The sequence below is a fragment of the Panthera onca genome, chromosome E2 (assembly GCF_046562875.1).
Source record: "Panthera onca isolate mPanOnc1 chromosome E2, mPanOnc1 haplotype 2, whole genome shotgun sequence".
Classification (NCBI taxonomy): Eukaryota; Metazoa; Chordata; class Mammalia; order Carnivora; family Felidae; genus Panthera; species Panthera onca.
The window spans coordinates 11,674,937-11,691,444 of NC_138353.1; the positions used below are offsets into that span (position 1 = coordinate 11,674,937).

The 16,508-nt window shown below is 59.4% G+C and overlaps 1 protein-coding gene across 9 annotated transcripts; it reads right to left on the reverse strand.

The window, feature by feature from the left end:
• Nucleotides 1-553: 553 nt before the first annotated feature.
• On the reverse strand, nt 554-11,317 carry CEACAM16 (CEA cell adhesion molecule 16, tectorial membrane component). Of its 9 annotated transcripts, XM_078439699.2 has the most exons (9): nt 10,420-11,316; nt 10,063-10,198; nt 8,328-9,194; nt 6,763-7,107; nt 6,167-6,442; nt 4,873-5,151; nt 2,396-2,722; nt 905-980; nt 554-788 (listed from the first exon to the last, which is right to left on the reverse strand). In XM_078439699.2, exons 3-8 carry the CDS (start codon nt 8,362-8,364, stop codon nt 916-918), a joined length of 1,329 nt encoding a protein of 442 aa, XP_078295825.1. In that variant the 5' UTR covers nt 8,365-9,194; nt 10,063-10,198; nt 10,420-11,316; the 3' UTR covers nt 554-788; nt 905-915. The 9 variants fall into 9 exon arrangements, with proteins under 9 accessions (XP_078295825.1, XP_078295826.1, XP_078295822.1 ...); XM_078439700.2 differs by lacking the exon at nt 905-980 and having other exon boundaries at nt 10,420-11,315; XM_078439696.2 differs by lacking the exon at nt 554-788 and having other exon boundaries at nt 906-2,722; nt 8,328-8,912; nt 8,985-9,194; nt 10,420-11,317.
• Between the last annotated feature and the right edge of the window lie 5,191 nt (nt 11,318-16,508).

Genomic DNA, 16,508 nt, shown 5'->3' on the forward strand with positions numbered 1-16,508 from the left:
TTAGAAGACACTCTCTTCCAATCCCTCACTCTCTACCCCTCACCCCCACCCCTACTCCATTTGCATTTAGAGGAGGAGGGAGATATTTTTAGGGTTGTGCAGGTGATGTTTGAGACAGACATGGGGTGGGGGACAATCCCAGGACAATGAAGGCCACAAGGGAGCATCTTTGGTTAAATAGACGGCATCCCTCATGCCCCCCAGGGAATTTGGTCATTCCCTGTCCTGGCATGAGCAGCCTCGCTTCAGGGCCCAGGGGGAGTGAGTTGCAGCATAGGGGAGGGCTATGTCCCACAGAACCCCAGTGTTTGGTGTCCCAGGAAGGGGCAGTCTTTGGCCCATTGGGAAGCAGGACCATCAGATATAACCTGGGGAGATGTGGGAAGAGCCCGAGGCCTTGACACTGAGCAGGAGGGACTCAGCACTGTCCATTAGGCATCCCTGTGCACGCGTGCACCCACACTGAGAATAACCTCGGGTAGGAAAGGAGGCAAGTGTGGTCACCAGGAGATGGCAGGGTTGACGGTCAGAGAAGGAGAGGCTGACACATGCATGTGTTAACCAGGACATTTATGGCCTCTGTGGCTGTCCGACAACTCAGCGAAGAAGTAGGGCCCGGTCAGTTCTAGCTCTAGCGTGGAAGCAGGAGAACAGCCGACCGTGGTCAGTCCGGCATCCTCCCTGGGAGCAAGTGGTCCTCCAATCAGGGGGAGGAGAAGGGGAGGACGGCGTGAAGAGCTCTTCTCTCCGGAGGTCCCCACAGCCACAGCTGCGCTGCTACTCCAGGGCTGAGGAGGGGAGGGGGCAGAAGGGTGGAAGAGGCTGTCAGGGAGGTAGAGGACGAGCTCCCGGTGCCCCCACCCCTCCTGCTCCCCTGCCCACCCCCAGCCTCCCGCGGCCCCACCCTCCCCACGTTTAGCCTGTGCCAGGTTCAGGTTCAGGAAGGTGGCGTTGGTCCTCATGCAGGGGAGGGAGGTTGACTGTGAGAAGAGAGACAGGGTGAAAAGGATTTCCGAGGCTTCATGGGTTGGGGGGGGGGGTGGCCTGCTGCCATCGAAGAGCATTCTACCTCCAGCACTGACCCAGGACCAGGGTTTGATGAAGGAAGCGGTGCCTGGCAGTGACTGATTTCCTGACCCCAGAAAGTTCACATCTGAGCTGGGAGATGCCATCCCTGACTCAGGGCTTCCAAAAATGCCTGGTCTGATGGGGAAGAGGAGGCTCCAGACTGGAGAATGACCAAGTTCCCAGTGTCTGAGAGCTCCTGGTCTAATGGGATGAAGCCTGCCTCAGGGACATGGCCTCTTGGACCTCTGGGGATGTCTAGTCTGATGGGGATGGTCCTGGTCCCTGACTCTGGGAGCTCCCAGTCTGATGGAGGAGATACGGTCCCTGCCTCTGGGAGCTCCCAGTCTGATGGAGGAGACATGGTCCTTGGCTCTGGGAGCCCCCAGTCTGATGGAGGAGACATGGTCCCTAACTCTGGGAGCTCCCAGTCTGATGGAGGAGACATGGTCTTTAACTCTGGGAGCTCCCAGTCTGATGTGGGAGACATGGTTCATTGACTCCGAGAACTACCAGTCTGATGGAGGAGACCTGGTCCCTGTTTCTGGGAGCTCCCAGTCTGATGGAGGAGACATGGTCCCTGACTCTGGGAGTCCCTACTATGATGGGCAAGACATGGTCTTCAACATCTGGGAATTCCCGGACTGATGGAAGAGACATGGCTCCTGACCACTGGGAATTCCCAGTCTGAGGGAGGAGACAAAATTCCCATCACCTAGAAGCCTCTATCCTAATGGAGGAGATTTTTCCTATTTCACTTTGAGAGAAAAATGTCCCCCTCTGATGGTAGAAATTCTGTCCTCACTCTTACCCTAATGCAAAGGCCGAGACATGATGCCAACTGTCTAGGATCTCCCAGTCTAAAGAGGGAGTTACGATCCACCCTCGTACTATACATCCAGTCTGATGGGGGAGGTACACTCCCATCATTAACCCACTTTCCCAATAAAGTAGCGGAGGCAATAGGTCTACCCACCTGCAGGAAAAAGGGTGCCCTACGCTCAGACTGTGCCTCCTTTCTTGAGACCTTCAGTCTGGTGTACTTCTTATATGAGAGAGGAGGCGTGGAATCCCCCTTTGGTAGCCTTCAGTTCGATGCAGGAGGCCTACCTACCCCTAGTCTAGGCTGTCGGTTTGACAGAAGAGGCCAAAAACTCCATTTGGAGATCCCCAAGTCAGAGGGAGGAGAGGGAGCCCCTTCTTTCAGTCTGTTGGGGACGCAGATCCACCCTTCGTCCGTGCTTCCCTCCCCCCTCTGGAGGAGACAAAGCCCCGCTTTGGGAGCGTCTGTCTGCAAAGATACACCCTCTGCCCCCTCTGACACACTCACGGGCCACCTGCAGCTCCACTTCCAGGGTCTCGGTCTTGCCCTGCAACGTGACGGTCTTGAGGGTGTAGCGGCCGGCATCCGTGAGGTTCAGCTTCTGCACCAGCAGTGAGCAGTTTGCGAAGCCCACCTCCCGGCCTGTGTGCGCGGGGCCTGCGATCCAGTTGCCTGACGGCAGTTGGCTGAGCAGCCGGCCGGGCTCCGAGGCAGGCCCGCGGTACCAGGCGTAGACCAGCAGGTCCTTGGGGTAGCCCTGGACGGTCAGCGTCACATCCTGGCCCTCCATCGGCCTGGCGGGCACGGGCACAATCGTCATGACGACCGCTGCCGCTGAAGAGAGAGTGGGGGGGGGGGGGGCTGGGTCACCGGGCCTGCACCTGGCGTGGCATCCCCCTCCCACCCCTGTGCCCCTGCCTCCCCCGCAACCGACTGGTGCCGCCCCGTGCGGGGGCCCCGGGGAAGGAGACAGAGGAAGGAGCTGACTTGTGTGGCCGTGGAGGTGGGTTTTGTGTCCCGACAATGCCTGCCAGGGAGCTCTGTCTTCCCTCACGAGATTGGGGGACCCCAAGGGTGGGGGCCGTCTCTCCCGCATTAGACTAAGAATTTCCAGCCCTCGGGGGGATATCTCTCCCGCTTAACTAGAAGACCCTAGAGAGTCAAACCATGTCTCCTCCATCAGATTGGAAATTCCCAAAATATAGGGGCCATGTCTCCCCTATCAGATTGGAAATTCTAGAATGGGGGGGGGGGCATGTCTCCCCTATCAGACTGGAAATTCTCAGAACATGGGGGCCCTGTCTCCGCCTCAGATAGTTGGGAGTTGTGTACCCCAGGTTGTATCTCTTTTGTCAAACCAAGAGACCTCAGGATGTGGGGGCCATAGTCTCTTATCAAATTGAAAGATTCCAGAGGGTGGGAGGCCATGTCTCTTCCATCAGATTCGAAATTCCAGATTATTGGGCTGGGTCTCTCCAATCGGGCTGGGGACCCCAGAAGCTGGATGGGGGTATGTCTACCCCATCAGACTGGAAATTCCTAGAAAGTAGGGGGAGGCTTTACTCCCCCATCAGATTGGGAGTAACCCAAAGGTGGGAACTATGTCTCCCCCATCAGACTAGGAATTCTCAAAAAAAAAAAAAAAAAAGGACCATGTCTCCTTAAGACCACATCTGTCCCATCAGAATACAAAGTCTCCCCAAGTGTGAACTGACTGTCTCCTCCATCTGACTGGAAGCTCATTGAGGGTGGGTGTCATGTCTCCTCCATCATTGCTTAAAGTCCATGGAGTGTGAGACATTGCCTCTTCTCTCTGACTGGCAGCTCCTCGAATAAGGAAGTCATGCTTCCCTATTCCAGGATCATCTCTCCAAGAGCAGAGACCATGTCTCCTCCATCACATCAGAGTCTCCCCCAGATGGGGATCAGGATAGAGTCTCCCTTTCCTCTGTCTCTCCCTGGCACTTGCCACGGGGTTGCTGACAGTTCGGGAGGCCCTCGGGGGTGCTGTACCCACTCCCTGCACATACCTGCACACTTGGGCACCCCCCATCTTGGCCTGCACAGGCAGGGCTTGGGGCGGCACCTGGGGTCATCTGGTACATCTCCCTGTCTCTGGCCAAGACCAGCTACCAAGGCCCCAGGTGGGGTGGGGCAGGAGGTACACTTACCTTTGGGGATGCCATTTCTGCTTTGGGTGAAAGAGTATCCACCCTTTGGATGAGACCCAGCCTGTTAGTAGGAGGGAGGCAGGAGGGAGGGAGGGAAGGACTGTTCCCACCGTCCCTGGGGGCATGGTGGCCACTTGGGAAGGAACCAAGGCAGAATTAAGGAGGCCTCAGTGTTCAAAGCCACCGTCCCCAGGGGATGAGAAAGTGTCCCCTGAGGATCCTGATAGCTCTGAAAACACCAGCTGTGTCTGCATTACCCCCAGCCCCCAGGTTGTTTAGGGACAGAGGCAAGACAATGCTTCCCTGGCTGTGTTTTTCCACTTGCCATCAGTCGGCTGTGACTTTCCGTGTGTGTGTGTGTGTGTGTGTGTGCGTGTGTGTGTGGGCCAGATAACTGGGTAACCCAGTTGGCCGCACAGAAGTTCACCTGTCTGTGTGGAGAGAATGGGTCAGCCCCAAAGCATCTGTGACCGGCTGAATTTAGAACAGGGGCACTCACAGGAAGGGACGTCTGAACGTTTTCCCGCCCTGCCACTGCCCGATGTGGACAGGTACACACTGAGGACTCTCAAGGAAGAGTCTGATTCGTTGTTTGTTTTCCAGGCGACAAGGCATGGACCGTCTCCGGATGAAGAGGGGGTCCACCCGATATGCAACTCTGTGACTTGGCCAAAGAATGGGCTGGGAATCTCTTAACTCTCCAGTGATCTCCTGGGCACATGGTGCGGTAACTGTTGGTGGAGGGGCCAAACCTTCATAGTCCAACTGGGCCTCCATGGGGAGGGGGTGGTGGTCAGGCTGGGGGCGACTCACCGGAGAGCTTGACCACCACCGAGGCGGATCCGGAAAGCAGGGTCTTGGGGTTCTTAGCAATACACGTGTACGTGCCCTCCTGGGCCGCCGTCATGCTAGTGATGTTGAGGTGGTCTTGCCCGTTCTTGAGGGCCCGCCCGTTGAAGGCCCACACATACTCGGGCTCTGGGCAGGACTGGGACACGCACCACAGGGTGAGGGACGTGTTGAAGTCCAGTTTGATGGTACAGCCCGTGCGGGTGGTGGAATCTTGGAGGATGGCCACGCGTTCTGGGCCATCTGTGGGGGGCAGGAGGGAGAGAGACGGGGCAGTAGAGCGACAGGGGAGTAGAGATGGGCACCCTGGCTTCCTCTCCACCATGCTGGGCCTCTGGGAGTGTGTGGGCCTAGCGGAGGGAGAAAGCTCTGGCTTTTTCGGATCCCACACACATCTCTAACTTGCTCTAGGATCTCGAGAATCACTTTCCCCTTTCAGGGGACCTGTTTTCTCATCTGTAGAAAGAGGATGTTGGGCCAGACAAAATTTCAAGATATTTTTGAAGTCTATGGCTCCATTAAAAAAAAGAGAAGAAGAAGAAGAAGATGAAGAAGACGACGACGACTAGACTAGACTATCGGGTCTATCAGTTTCTCATAAGCCATTCTAAGAGTCTAGAATTCTAGGGTTCCAAGAGTCAATGTTTCTAGTCAATGCTTCTAGGTTCTAGGATTCTAAGATTCTAGAAGTCTATGTTTCTAAAATTCTAGGATTGGGTGCCTCTAAGATTTTAGAATTAGATTCTAAGATTCTAAGAATCTCTGCTTCTAGAGTTTCTAGGATTCTCAGAGTCTAGAATTCAGTGCTTCTTAAATCCAGAATTCTCTGGTCGTAGGATTCTAGGCTCTAAGTGTTTCTACATCGGCGGCCCTTGCGTACCTCTGTGATTTATTTCCCCCGGATTCCACACTGCATATCTGCTGCCCCTGGGAATGACTCCATGCTTTGGTTGCGTTTCCTTCTTTGGTCTCCCCTCCCACCCACCACTCACTTCCCACCTGCATTTCACAACCAACCAGCCCTGTGTCTCTTCCCTGCGTGTATTGCTTCAAACTGAAGGATTGGTCCGTTTCGAGGGTGGTTTTTAGTCCTTAGGACATGGGTCAAGTGCATCCCTTAGAAAGGGATCCTTGGTGCCTCACCCCAGCTCACCTACTGACTCACTGTGTGCGCCCTTGGGCACCCTCTCCTGGCCTCGGTTTCCCCATCTATGAGGTTTGGGCGCAGGGTATCTCTAGCGGGGCCAGGAGGACTCACAGTACACGGTCAGGTTGACGGGCTCGCTGCGGCTGACACTGACCGGGTTCCAGACCTCACACTGGTAGGCTCCCGCCTCCTCTCTGCGGACGCCATGCCGGGTCAGTACCCGGCCGTCGGGGGACTGGCCGAGGCGGATGGCGATGGGCAGGGCTTCGCCGTTGAAGAACCAGCGGACCTCAGCGGGGCTGGGGCTGCTGCACGCCAGGCGCAGGGTGTCTCGGCGCTCGACCAGTGCCGTGTTGTTGGCCGTGACCACAGGCTGGGCCAGGATCTCTGTGGGGCAAGAGACAGAGGGGGAGGGGGCCGGGCACTGCCTGCTCCCCCGGCCACCCCCGCTCTAGGCAAGGGGCATGGCTGGATCCTGGGGGTGTCTCTGTAACCCCCAGCCAGAGGGGCAAAGAATGGGACAGGCGGCAGTCCTGGAAGCCATCCTGAAGGAGGCGAGCATTTTAATGTTATTTTGTCTTTTTTTTTTTTTTTAACGGTTTTCCATTTTAACTTATTTTCATTTTAATTTTTATCAGAGGGACCGGGACGCACGTGGGAAGGCTGGCCGTGGTACAGGGGAGGCCGAGGGGGGCGGGGCGTCTCACCATAGACCTGCACGTGTCCGTAGCCCACGTCCGTCTGGAGCTGCCTGTTGAGGGTCTGCAGGATGTAGGTGCCCGAGTGCCCGGGCAGGGCGCCCCGGATGTCCAGGCCGCCGTCGGGGCGCACAGCCTCCCGTCCCGTGTGGGCCGGGCCAGGGGTCTCGTCGCCCGTGCTCACGATGTAGCTGGCCACCAGGTACGTCAGGCTGAGCGTGGGCCCCGCGTACCAGTTGTAGGCAAGCACTTCCCCCGAAAGCCCGTGGACGGTCAGTGTGACGTTGTCCCCCTCGGCTGGCTGGGCAGGCTCGGGGGTGATAGAGATTTCGGCCCCCGCGCTCAGGAAGGCGGCTGAGGAAGAGGAGCCGGAGGGGGCGGGTGAGGCCGCCGTGGCCACTGCCCCCACTCAGTGGAGGAGGAGACGTGGCGATCTCCTGGCACGCGTGTCCCTGGTATACCACAAGCGCCTAATCAGTGTGAGCCAGGTGTAGGGTCTCAGTCCTGCGGTGGGACTGAGGATTGAATTCGATGGGCTCTGCCTGGGGTCTGGCCCAAAGCCTTGAGCACAAGCTCCTAGCACGTGCTCGGCCTGCAAGAACTTTGGATTTCCTGGGGGCCCAGAGGGTTTTCCTGCTGTGACAGTCACCAAACCCCGGCTTGCACAATCAGGCTGGCTCGTCTAGGCCCTGGGCCCGGACTCTCAGTCCGGTGCTCTTTCTCCGCCTCGGCAGGCTGATCGCAGCAGAAAGTAGGGGCGGGACGAATTGACTCCACCCTTTTCCCTCCAACCCAGGAGATAAGCCCCAAACCCGACTAGCTGGTCAGGGCTGCTTGGGTTTGAATTGTGTGTGTGGTTGCCCAGAAGGGGCGGCCGTGGCGGGTTCTGGGGGAAGAAGTGCTTGCACGCCTGGCCCCGGTTTCTGGTACTTTCCAGGCTGACACATCCTGGCGAGGGGTGAGGGCTCTGGGTCTAGCACTCAGCCCTGCCACCACTGGCAGGCTGAGCCCAGCCAGCGGCTTCCCCTCCCCGAGCCTCGGGTTTCTCGCCTATGAAGAGGGGGGTCCTGAGCGGACTTCCTTTCTAGGGTGGCTGTTAACACCCAGAAAACATTTAGAGTAAATGCTAGTGAACGCTGCTTATTGTGACCTTCGGACGACCCTGGGAGTTTAGCCCATTTCACAGATGAGGAAACTGAGGCTGAGAAAGGGAAGGTGACTGCCCAAAGCCACGTCCTCAGGGAGAGGCAGAGCCGGGGGTCAGGGCTCACCCCGGCCACGCTTTTATAGCTCAGTCAGGGTTTGCCACGCGAGCGAGGGTGGGTCAGTGACCCCCCCCCCCCCGCTTTAGCCTCACACCCCGATCTTAGAAAAATCTCTGAGGTCCACCCTGCAGACTTCTCTGGGTGGCTGGCCCTGGCCGGGGCCTCTTGGAGGAGCAGACCGGGCCCTCCCTATCCAGCACGCTGGACTTCTGGCTCGCACCTTGCCTCTCCCGGACTGGGGTCCCTGCCCTTCCCCGAGGCCCCCCCTCCCCGGGGCCTGCGGTTGTGGGGGGCACCGTTGTCGCTCACCGCTGAGGAAGAGCCAGCTGCACCCCGTCAGCGCCATCTTTCGCCCCCAACCCGGACTCGAAGACGGCGGCGTTGGCGTCCCGATGCTCCGAGGCCCTTCCTGGTTGGGACCTGGCTCCGTCTGGCGCGGGACCTGGGAGGGTTTGGTGATTTGGAGCCGGGGGAGATCACCTGAATTTGGAGGGATCGAGTCACCGAGGATCTGGGGCCCCGTTTGGGTACCAGAGCGGGTGTGGCAGGCACCGGCCAGGGGTCACGACCCGGCCGGGCCTCCTGGGGCGCTGCCTAACCTCCTTGTGCCGAGGGCCCGGGCCCGGGTTTGGTACCAGGAGGAGAACCAGGTCGCCAGGGAGGAGGAGGGCGGGGGAAGATTTTAGGGCAGTTCTTACCCCGGGCCCTGGTGAACTTGGGGGTCACCAAAGAATAAAGCCGATCAGCAGCGACTGCCGTTTTCCAGCCTCTGCGCTGTGGGTGACCTTCCGGTATCTTTTCAGGGGACTTCCTGTGAGGTGGGCACTGTTAGAACCCCCATTTGCAGATGGGGAAACTGAGGCGCCAGGCACGGGCTCTAACTTGCCCAAGTCCCTGCAGCGAGAGGGAGTTCGAACCCTGCCCTGTCTCCAAAGCCACCCCGAGGGAAGGAGGCTCGGCGGCCACGCGCTTTCTTTGGGGCCGTGCTGCCGACTGGCTTCCTGCACAGGGTGAGAAGCGCGCATTCTGTCTTTCCTTCTGAGGCCTTCTTTCCCGTGTCTGTCTGATGTGTCTGCGGAGCCTCTGGGGCCAGAGAGGGCCCTGTTTTGACCCTGGCTCTGCACTTCCCCGAAGTGGGGCCGGAGGCAGTCCCTTGCCGAGTCTCCATGAGCTGCTCTGCAAGACACGGTTGGTGGGCGCCTGGGTGGCTCGGTCGGTTGAGCATCCGACCTCGGCTCGGGTCATGATCTCGCGGTTGGTGAGTTCGAGCCCCGCGTCGGGCTCCGTGCTCTCAGCTCAGAGCCCGGAGCCTGCTTTGGATTCTGCGTCTCCCTCTCTCTGCGTCCCTCCCCTGCTCATGCTCTGTCTGTCTCTCTCAAAAATAAGTCAACATTAGGAAGAAAAGAAACAGGGATGGTGTAGGCCCTCCTCAGTTTTGTTGAGCACAATTAGCGTGACGCTCCCTGTCGGGACTTGAACCAGCACCTGGCGGAACTGGGCCCCCAACACGAGGTCTGGCTGGTGTCACCATTATTAAAAGGGCAGGCGCTGGACCCTGAGCCTCCACAACCCTGAGCAAGTTGTAGAGTCCGCCCCGCCGGGCCTCAGTTTCCTCATCTGTGAAATGGGAACAATGACAGTCCCCACCTCGTAGGGCCGTTGTAAAGATTAAGTGAGTAAACTGATGTGAAATGGTGGCGACGATGCCCAGCACAGGGCAAAAGGCCAAGAAACCACTCATTGATTCAACAAATATTGGAAGGGCATCTCCTGCCTGCCGGGCACCGTTCTAAGCGCAAGTAGATAAATTCCCTGCCCCCTCGGGGGGTAAACAAATACAATACAAACCGTCCCGTGTCGGATGAACATAAGTGCGGTTGGGGCAAAAATAAAGCCAGGAAGGGGGGGTTGCGATTTTTCAGTTGGGGGTGGGGGAGGGGATCAGGGAAGGTCATCTCTGGAAAGGTGACGTTGGCGATGCGGGGCGGGAGGGGGGGGGGATCTGGGGAAAGGGTGTTGTCGACAGATGTGTTATTACTGATACCTCGATGGCTTCTGGGTCCCCGGCCCTTCTCGGGCCCCAGTGGCCTGCCTCCGGGCAGGGGGCCGTCCCTGTGGCTCAGCTGTCCCAGTTTGCTCCTCGGGCACCGTGTCCTGAGCTACCCTTGCAGGGCGGGGCTCTGATGGAGGGGTTGCGAGAAGTGTGGGTGCGCTGGCGCCTTCTCTCCCCCGCCCTCCCTCCCCCCCCCCCCCCCCCCCCCCCCCGCCTGCAGCCTCACCTCACCCTTCTCACCTCACCCTTCTCTGTCCTGACCCAGGCCTCTCCCCTGAGCCCTGGGACCGCGTCTCAGAGTCATTCAGGACGCCTCCCCCGAGCTGTCCCTGGGCGCCGCTCGCTCACCTTGTCCCAGACCGACCTTGGCATCAGGCCTGCTTCTGCTCCTCGTCCTCTTATCAAAGGGGTTGGTGACACTGTCCACCCGTCACTGGGACAGAGAGACCCAGGCCTCTGTCCCCGACGCTTCCCCACCAGCACGCCACATCCTGTGGCCCCTGCCTCTTAAATCTCTCTCCCACGTGTGCCTTTCTCTCCCTCCCTGGGGCCCCTGCCCTGGTCCAGGCACCCCTCCTGCCCTTTGTCTGGCTGCCCCCTCCCACGTCCTCCCAGGTTTCTGGCCCTGGTCTCGCCCTCCCTCCTTCCATGGTGCTCAGAACCTGCGTTACTCCCCGGCGCCCTTGGGAGAAAGCCCAGCTCCTTGGCATGGCCCGTGGGGCCCTGCATGGCCTGGCCCCTGCCGGCTCGACTGGCCTCTCGGACACCCCTTCCTCCCGGGAACTCTGTGCTCTGGTTATTCCGCCTCCCTTCTGCCCTCCCGGCCCAGCACATCCCCGCTTCCCTCTGCTCTGTTTCATTGCTTGCCCAACTCCTCCTCCTCCTCCGGAAAGCCCTCCTGGACTCTCGGAAGGGGGGGTGGTGGTTAAGAGCACCCTGACCGCCCTGGCTGCTCACAGTCGGGGGGTGGGCCTGTCTCCCCATCTGGACTGTGAGTCCTGGGAGGGCAGGACCTGGGTCGTTGTGGTCACCACCGTGTCCCCATTGCCGGACAGCACAGGGTGGGGCGCAGAGCGCTTGTGGAAGTAGACACCAGGGGCGGATGACAGGGAGGCCTGGGTGTCTGGCGATTCGCTATCTGGTTGAGGAGCAGGAGGAGGCCGTGGCTCTGAAAGTACTGGAACAGGTCCAGGCTTTTGTCCAGACTCTGCCATGGCTCCCGACCACTCACAGCGTCTGCTGTCCTTGCCTTTCCGGATCCGCCCCATTCCCCACCTCCCCGCCCCTCCGCTGGTGCTCCCGGACACGAGCCTGGATCCTCGGTTCAAGTGAGAGCTGACGTTTCTCGAGCACCTACTGTGTGTTAGGCGCCGGGCTAGGCAGGAGGTTATGGGCACGAGTAGACAAAAGTCCCTGCCTCGGAGAACTGACCTTCTTTCTGTCTGGCGAGATAATCAGTAGGTGAATAAACACAACCACACAGAGCTTTGTATCAGGTGGGGATAATGCCATGGGGAAAAAGAAAGCAGGGGAGGGAGTGGAGGGGGCCTGGGCGCTGCCTTATGTCGGGCAGTGAGAAGACGTTGTAGGAGGCGACCCTGGAGTAGAGACTGAATAAGGGAGCCGTGCTGAATCCAGGGGAAGAGCATCCCAGGCAGCGGGCACAGCAGTGCCAAGGTCCTGAGGCAGGAGCGTGAGGAAGAGTGAGGGGGCCGCTGAAGGAACAGGGGCGGATCTGGCAGGCCTCACGGGCCGCCGGCGGATTTTGGCTTTTGCTCTGACGCTGGAGCCATGGAAGGGCTTTGAGCAGAGAACGGATGGGGGCTTGACACTTAGGTGTTTGTAGAAACTTCTGGCTGCGTGCGGGTAACAGACTGGCGTGGAGGGGGCGGCGGCGGGGCTGGGAGGGGCTGAGGAGGTGACTGCGGTAGTCCAGCTGTGTCCCGTAGGGTGGCCACGGGCCGCTAACTTCTCTGAACCGAGATGAGCTATGAGTAAAAGGTACCCGGGCGTTTTGCCCTGTGTACGTGGCTCCCATCCTTCCTGCCGGATGGCACCAAAGCGGACACCCGGGAGGGGGGAAACGGCCGGACCGTGGGTACGTTTTACAGAGAGGCTCTTATTCAGGTTGACGGCATTGGCCTTACCCGTTACCTTGTCCCGCAGCCCCCTCCCTCCCCACTGAGGATCCATTTTGCAGACCGGGAAACTGAGGCTCAGGGCCATTGGCTCAGGAGGCTGGAGTGGGTGCGTCTTATCACAGCAGGCTGGGGACAAGGTTCTCCGGTCTTGTCAGCTCACTTCCACCCCCCACCCCCACCCCAAGCCCTCTTATCTGACCAGCCACGTCACTAAGTTCCCTAGGGAGCCGGCCCGGGGCCCTGTCCTTCATGGAGACCCCACCCACCGTGGACCTAATCAGTATTTGTTAGATGGAAACTAGCCTGGGCCCCTTGTGGCAAGACCCTTGTCCTCTCCTTCCCCTGGCAGAGACCTTGGAGCTGAGGGGCTGGAGCTAATCCCTCAGCGAGAGGCCAAAGCGGGTTTCTGACCCCCTTCCCTCCCCTTATCTGGTGAGAGGAGGCCCAGAGTGCTGCAATATTTACTCAGGGACCTGACCTCAAGGTGTGGTTTCCTGTGCCCGCCTGGCAAGGTCTGGGCTTGGTCCGGGGGAGGCTGTCCTTGGGGAGAAAGGACCCCAGATCCCTTAAAGTCCTCACCCCCGGGGAAGAGCACTGGGGCTACCATGCAGGGGCGGGCCGGCGGGTGGATCTGAGGAGCCTCAGCCCTTTAGCACGGGCTTTGCCCTTTGTCTGGACACCCACCCCCCGCTTCTGTCCTCTCACCTCATTCACCCGGGTTTTTCCTCGTCCTTCAATCATTTCACAAATATTTATCGAGCACCGACTATCTGCCAGGCTGCGCTGGGGATATGGGCAACATCGCTTTCCTTGTTGGGCTTCATCCCATTGGAGGGAGATGAACGCTAATCGAAAAACCGATAAGGCATATCACGTCAGGGACAGACAACTGCTATAAAAAAATAAAGTAGGGCAAGAGGGTAGGGAGTGACCAGGGAGGTCAGGGAGGGCCATGTGAGCGGGGAGCTGGAGGACGTGGTGGGGTCTGTGAAGGAACATAGGGGGAAGGGCGCTTTTGGCTGTTGGCACGGCAGGTGCAAAGGCCCTGAGGCAAGAAGGTCTTTGGTAAGGGTGAGGACAGTGAGGAGGCTGGTGTGGCCGGAGCTGAGGGAGGGAGGGAGGGGGCAGTGGAAAGAGGTGGTTACACGGGAAGCAGGGGACATAGGGAGTAAGATTTTGGATGCAAGATGACCCATTATAGGCTAGTCGGGTGCATTTTATCCATCAGGAATACGGGAGGGGGGCGCGGATTTGGATTTAGAGTTAGGGAAAAACAATTGAATAACTTTTTATTCTGGAACATCTCCAGATTCCACGCACTCCTCGAAAGTAGAGGGGAGAGCGATGGCTCCCTGCCCATCCCCCAGCTCCTGCCAGTCACGCCCCCCTTCCCCCACCCACCCACCCCTCGCCCCGGAGTGTTTCCTTCAAATATTCAGTCAGTATTGTTCAGGGTTCCTGTCTGTCCTAAACATCATCCCTTCCTCAGCTTCCCTGGGGCATACTTTTCTTTCCTTTTTTACGATTTTATTTTATTAAAGACATGTTTTAATGTTCATTTTTTGAGAGAGAGAGAGAGAACAAGTGGGGGAGGGGCAGAGAGCGGGGGAGACCCAGAATCCGAAGCAGGCCCCGGGCTCCAGAGCTGTCGGCACAAAGCCCGACGCGGGGCTCGAACCCCCCAACGGTGAGATCGTGACCCGAGCCAGAGTCGGACGCCTTCGCTGACCGAGCCAGCCAGGCGCCCCAGGGGTACGATGTTCTATAGCATCAAGTTCACCCGGTGCGGCGGTCCCCAAATCTAGTTGGAGAACGTCTTCGCCGCCCCCGGAAAGTTTCCCCGTGCCAGGAGGCAGAACTGGCCCAATCGTTTGAAATGTCTACTCCAGCGGTGGACTGCTTTCCTCAAAGTCTTCCATAGAATCCCCGCGTGCACCACAGGTGAAGATCCCCGGGTCTAAACTCCCGGGCTCCCCGCGGGCCCCCGGGTTCAGGAAGGGGCCTGCACCCCTATGGGCGGTTCGACCCCCGGGGCCACCGGCTGGCCCTGCCAGCCAGTCTTCAGAGTGCGATGCCCTTTGCGTACAAAGAGGTTGAGCTCGGGAGGGAAGGGTTTTCCCCATGAATCATAATCAGTCCTGGTCATGGGCCAGCCCGTTTCCTTCCCCAGACGGTCACTTCCTCATCGGTATAACGAGGAGCCACGGCCCTGAGAATGCAGTGGTGACCGGGACTCAGGGGAAGGGAGTGGCGGTCCGCCGGGAGCCCCGGTGGGCAGAGCTCGGGTGGAGAGAGAGGGCGAAGGACCCCAGGGGCTCCTCGTCCCAGCCGAGGACATTGGCTCTTCCAAACCCGACCCGGGGCCTGAAACCACCATCGGCGTTGGCCTCTCTGCATGCCGCCTCGTGGAAGGCAGATCCCCTCGGCCGGGCCGGGCCGATCCAGGCGGCCCGGGTTACGTTTGGTCCTTCTTCACGGGCCGGAATGAGTAGAGGAGAAAGCCGGATGTTAGAAAGACCCTGGTTCTATTTCCGGTGGGTCCGTTTTGCGCCCTGTGTGACCTGAACGTCCTTAGCCTCGGTTTGCCCATCCGTAAAATGGGAACGGTCACAGCGCCTCCCTGAGTAAACTTGTGAGGATAAAATGAAGCTAATCAGCGTGAAGGGGTTAGCACAGTGCAGGGCATGTTATGTCGCCCGCCGCCCCCCCCCCCCCCCCCCCCCCCCCCCGCCCCGGCCTGCAAGCTTCCTGAGAGGAGGCACTTGTCTGGTTTCTCTTCTCGTCTCTGCAGCCCGGGTGGGTTCATTCAACACAGCTCGGCGGACGGTAGGTGCCCGGTGAACATTTGTCGATGAATGAGTGGAGCTGCGGATATGTAGATAACGAGGATCTGCACACGTTCCCGTGTGTCACATACGTTCCTTGAGCCCTTGCCCCGTGCCTGTCCTGCTGCCTGGTGCCGGGACCCATCAGTGACCCCGGCAGCCCCGGCCCTGCCCTTCCGGCGCCTACAGTCCAGTGGAGAGACGAGTCTGTCCCTAGACGGTGACCAGCCAGAGTGGGCAGGGCTGAAGCGGATGAACTCAGAAGGGGCTGAACCAGCTGGACGGTCAGGGAGGGCTTCCCGGAGGAAGAGGTGTCTGAGCTGAGACCTGGGAGATGAGTGGGGGTGGGGCAGGCAGGGTGGAGTGCCTGCGGGCATGCCCCCAGCACAGGGAGCCAAAAGTGAAGGGCCTAGAAGCAGTTCGGTCTGGTGGACTGTAGACCGCAGATCTCAGGGTGGGGGTGAGGGTCAGGGGTGCTGAGAGAGGCCGAGGGGCCTCCTGGAGCCAGACCTCCCAGAGATTTGCAGGCTGTGGCGAGAAGCTTGGACTTTAAGGGCACTGGGGAGCCATGGATGATGGTTCTGAGCAGGGAGAGGCAGTACTGAGTTTGGGATTCAGAAAGATCCCTTGGGCTGTCTTGTGGGGGGGAGGGTAGGAGGGGGCAGGAGACCAGGGAGGAGGTGACGGGGAGAAATGGCCTGGCCCAGGGCTGGGCTGTAGAGACACCAATCTCAGGAGGCCCTAGGAGGCGGGTTCTGGTGCTTGTCCTTCCCTGAGGGTAGAAGGCGCCTATGCTTTGGGCCTGGGCAGCTGGGTGCATTCTCAGGGCACCCAGAAGGGGGAACAAAGGCGCAGAGGCCAAGGACAGGTGCAGGGAGGTGGGGTGCGAGAGGCTCCAAGCGGCCCGGGAGCTTGTCTGTGGGTCTGCACGGTCCTCTGCTGCCCCCTGCTGGTTCTGCGTTGACATGGGTCCTGCCTGCAAACCCGGCTTTAGGACGGACCCGATCAACTCACACCCCAACCGGTGACAGAAGATGACATTTCTGGGGCGGCCATGCTGCAGGGTGCACCCACGTGCACTGTCTCCACCCCCCCCCCCCGGGTCGCTGCCTCCTGTGGTCAAGCCAGACACCTGGGGGTCCCCCACTCCAGGCCCCCCCCCCCCCCCCAGCTTTCTCCTTCGCGACGTCACTCCCCCCGCGGAGATTATGTTTGACGCCGCGTGTTGTCAGTTCTCTGACGGCAGGGACCTCTGTTTCGTTCTCGGCTGTCTCCTCGGGGGCTACGACCACTGCATACAGCAGGTGGTCAATAAATGTTTGTTGCACTGATGAAGCAACAAGTTATTGTTTTTAAAGGTTTCTGGTGTGGGGCGCCTGGGTGGCTCAGTCGGTTGAGCGGCCGACTTCGGCTCAGGTCATGATCTCGCGGTCCGTGAGTTCGAGCCCCGCGTCGGGCTCTGTGCTGACAG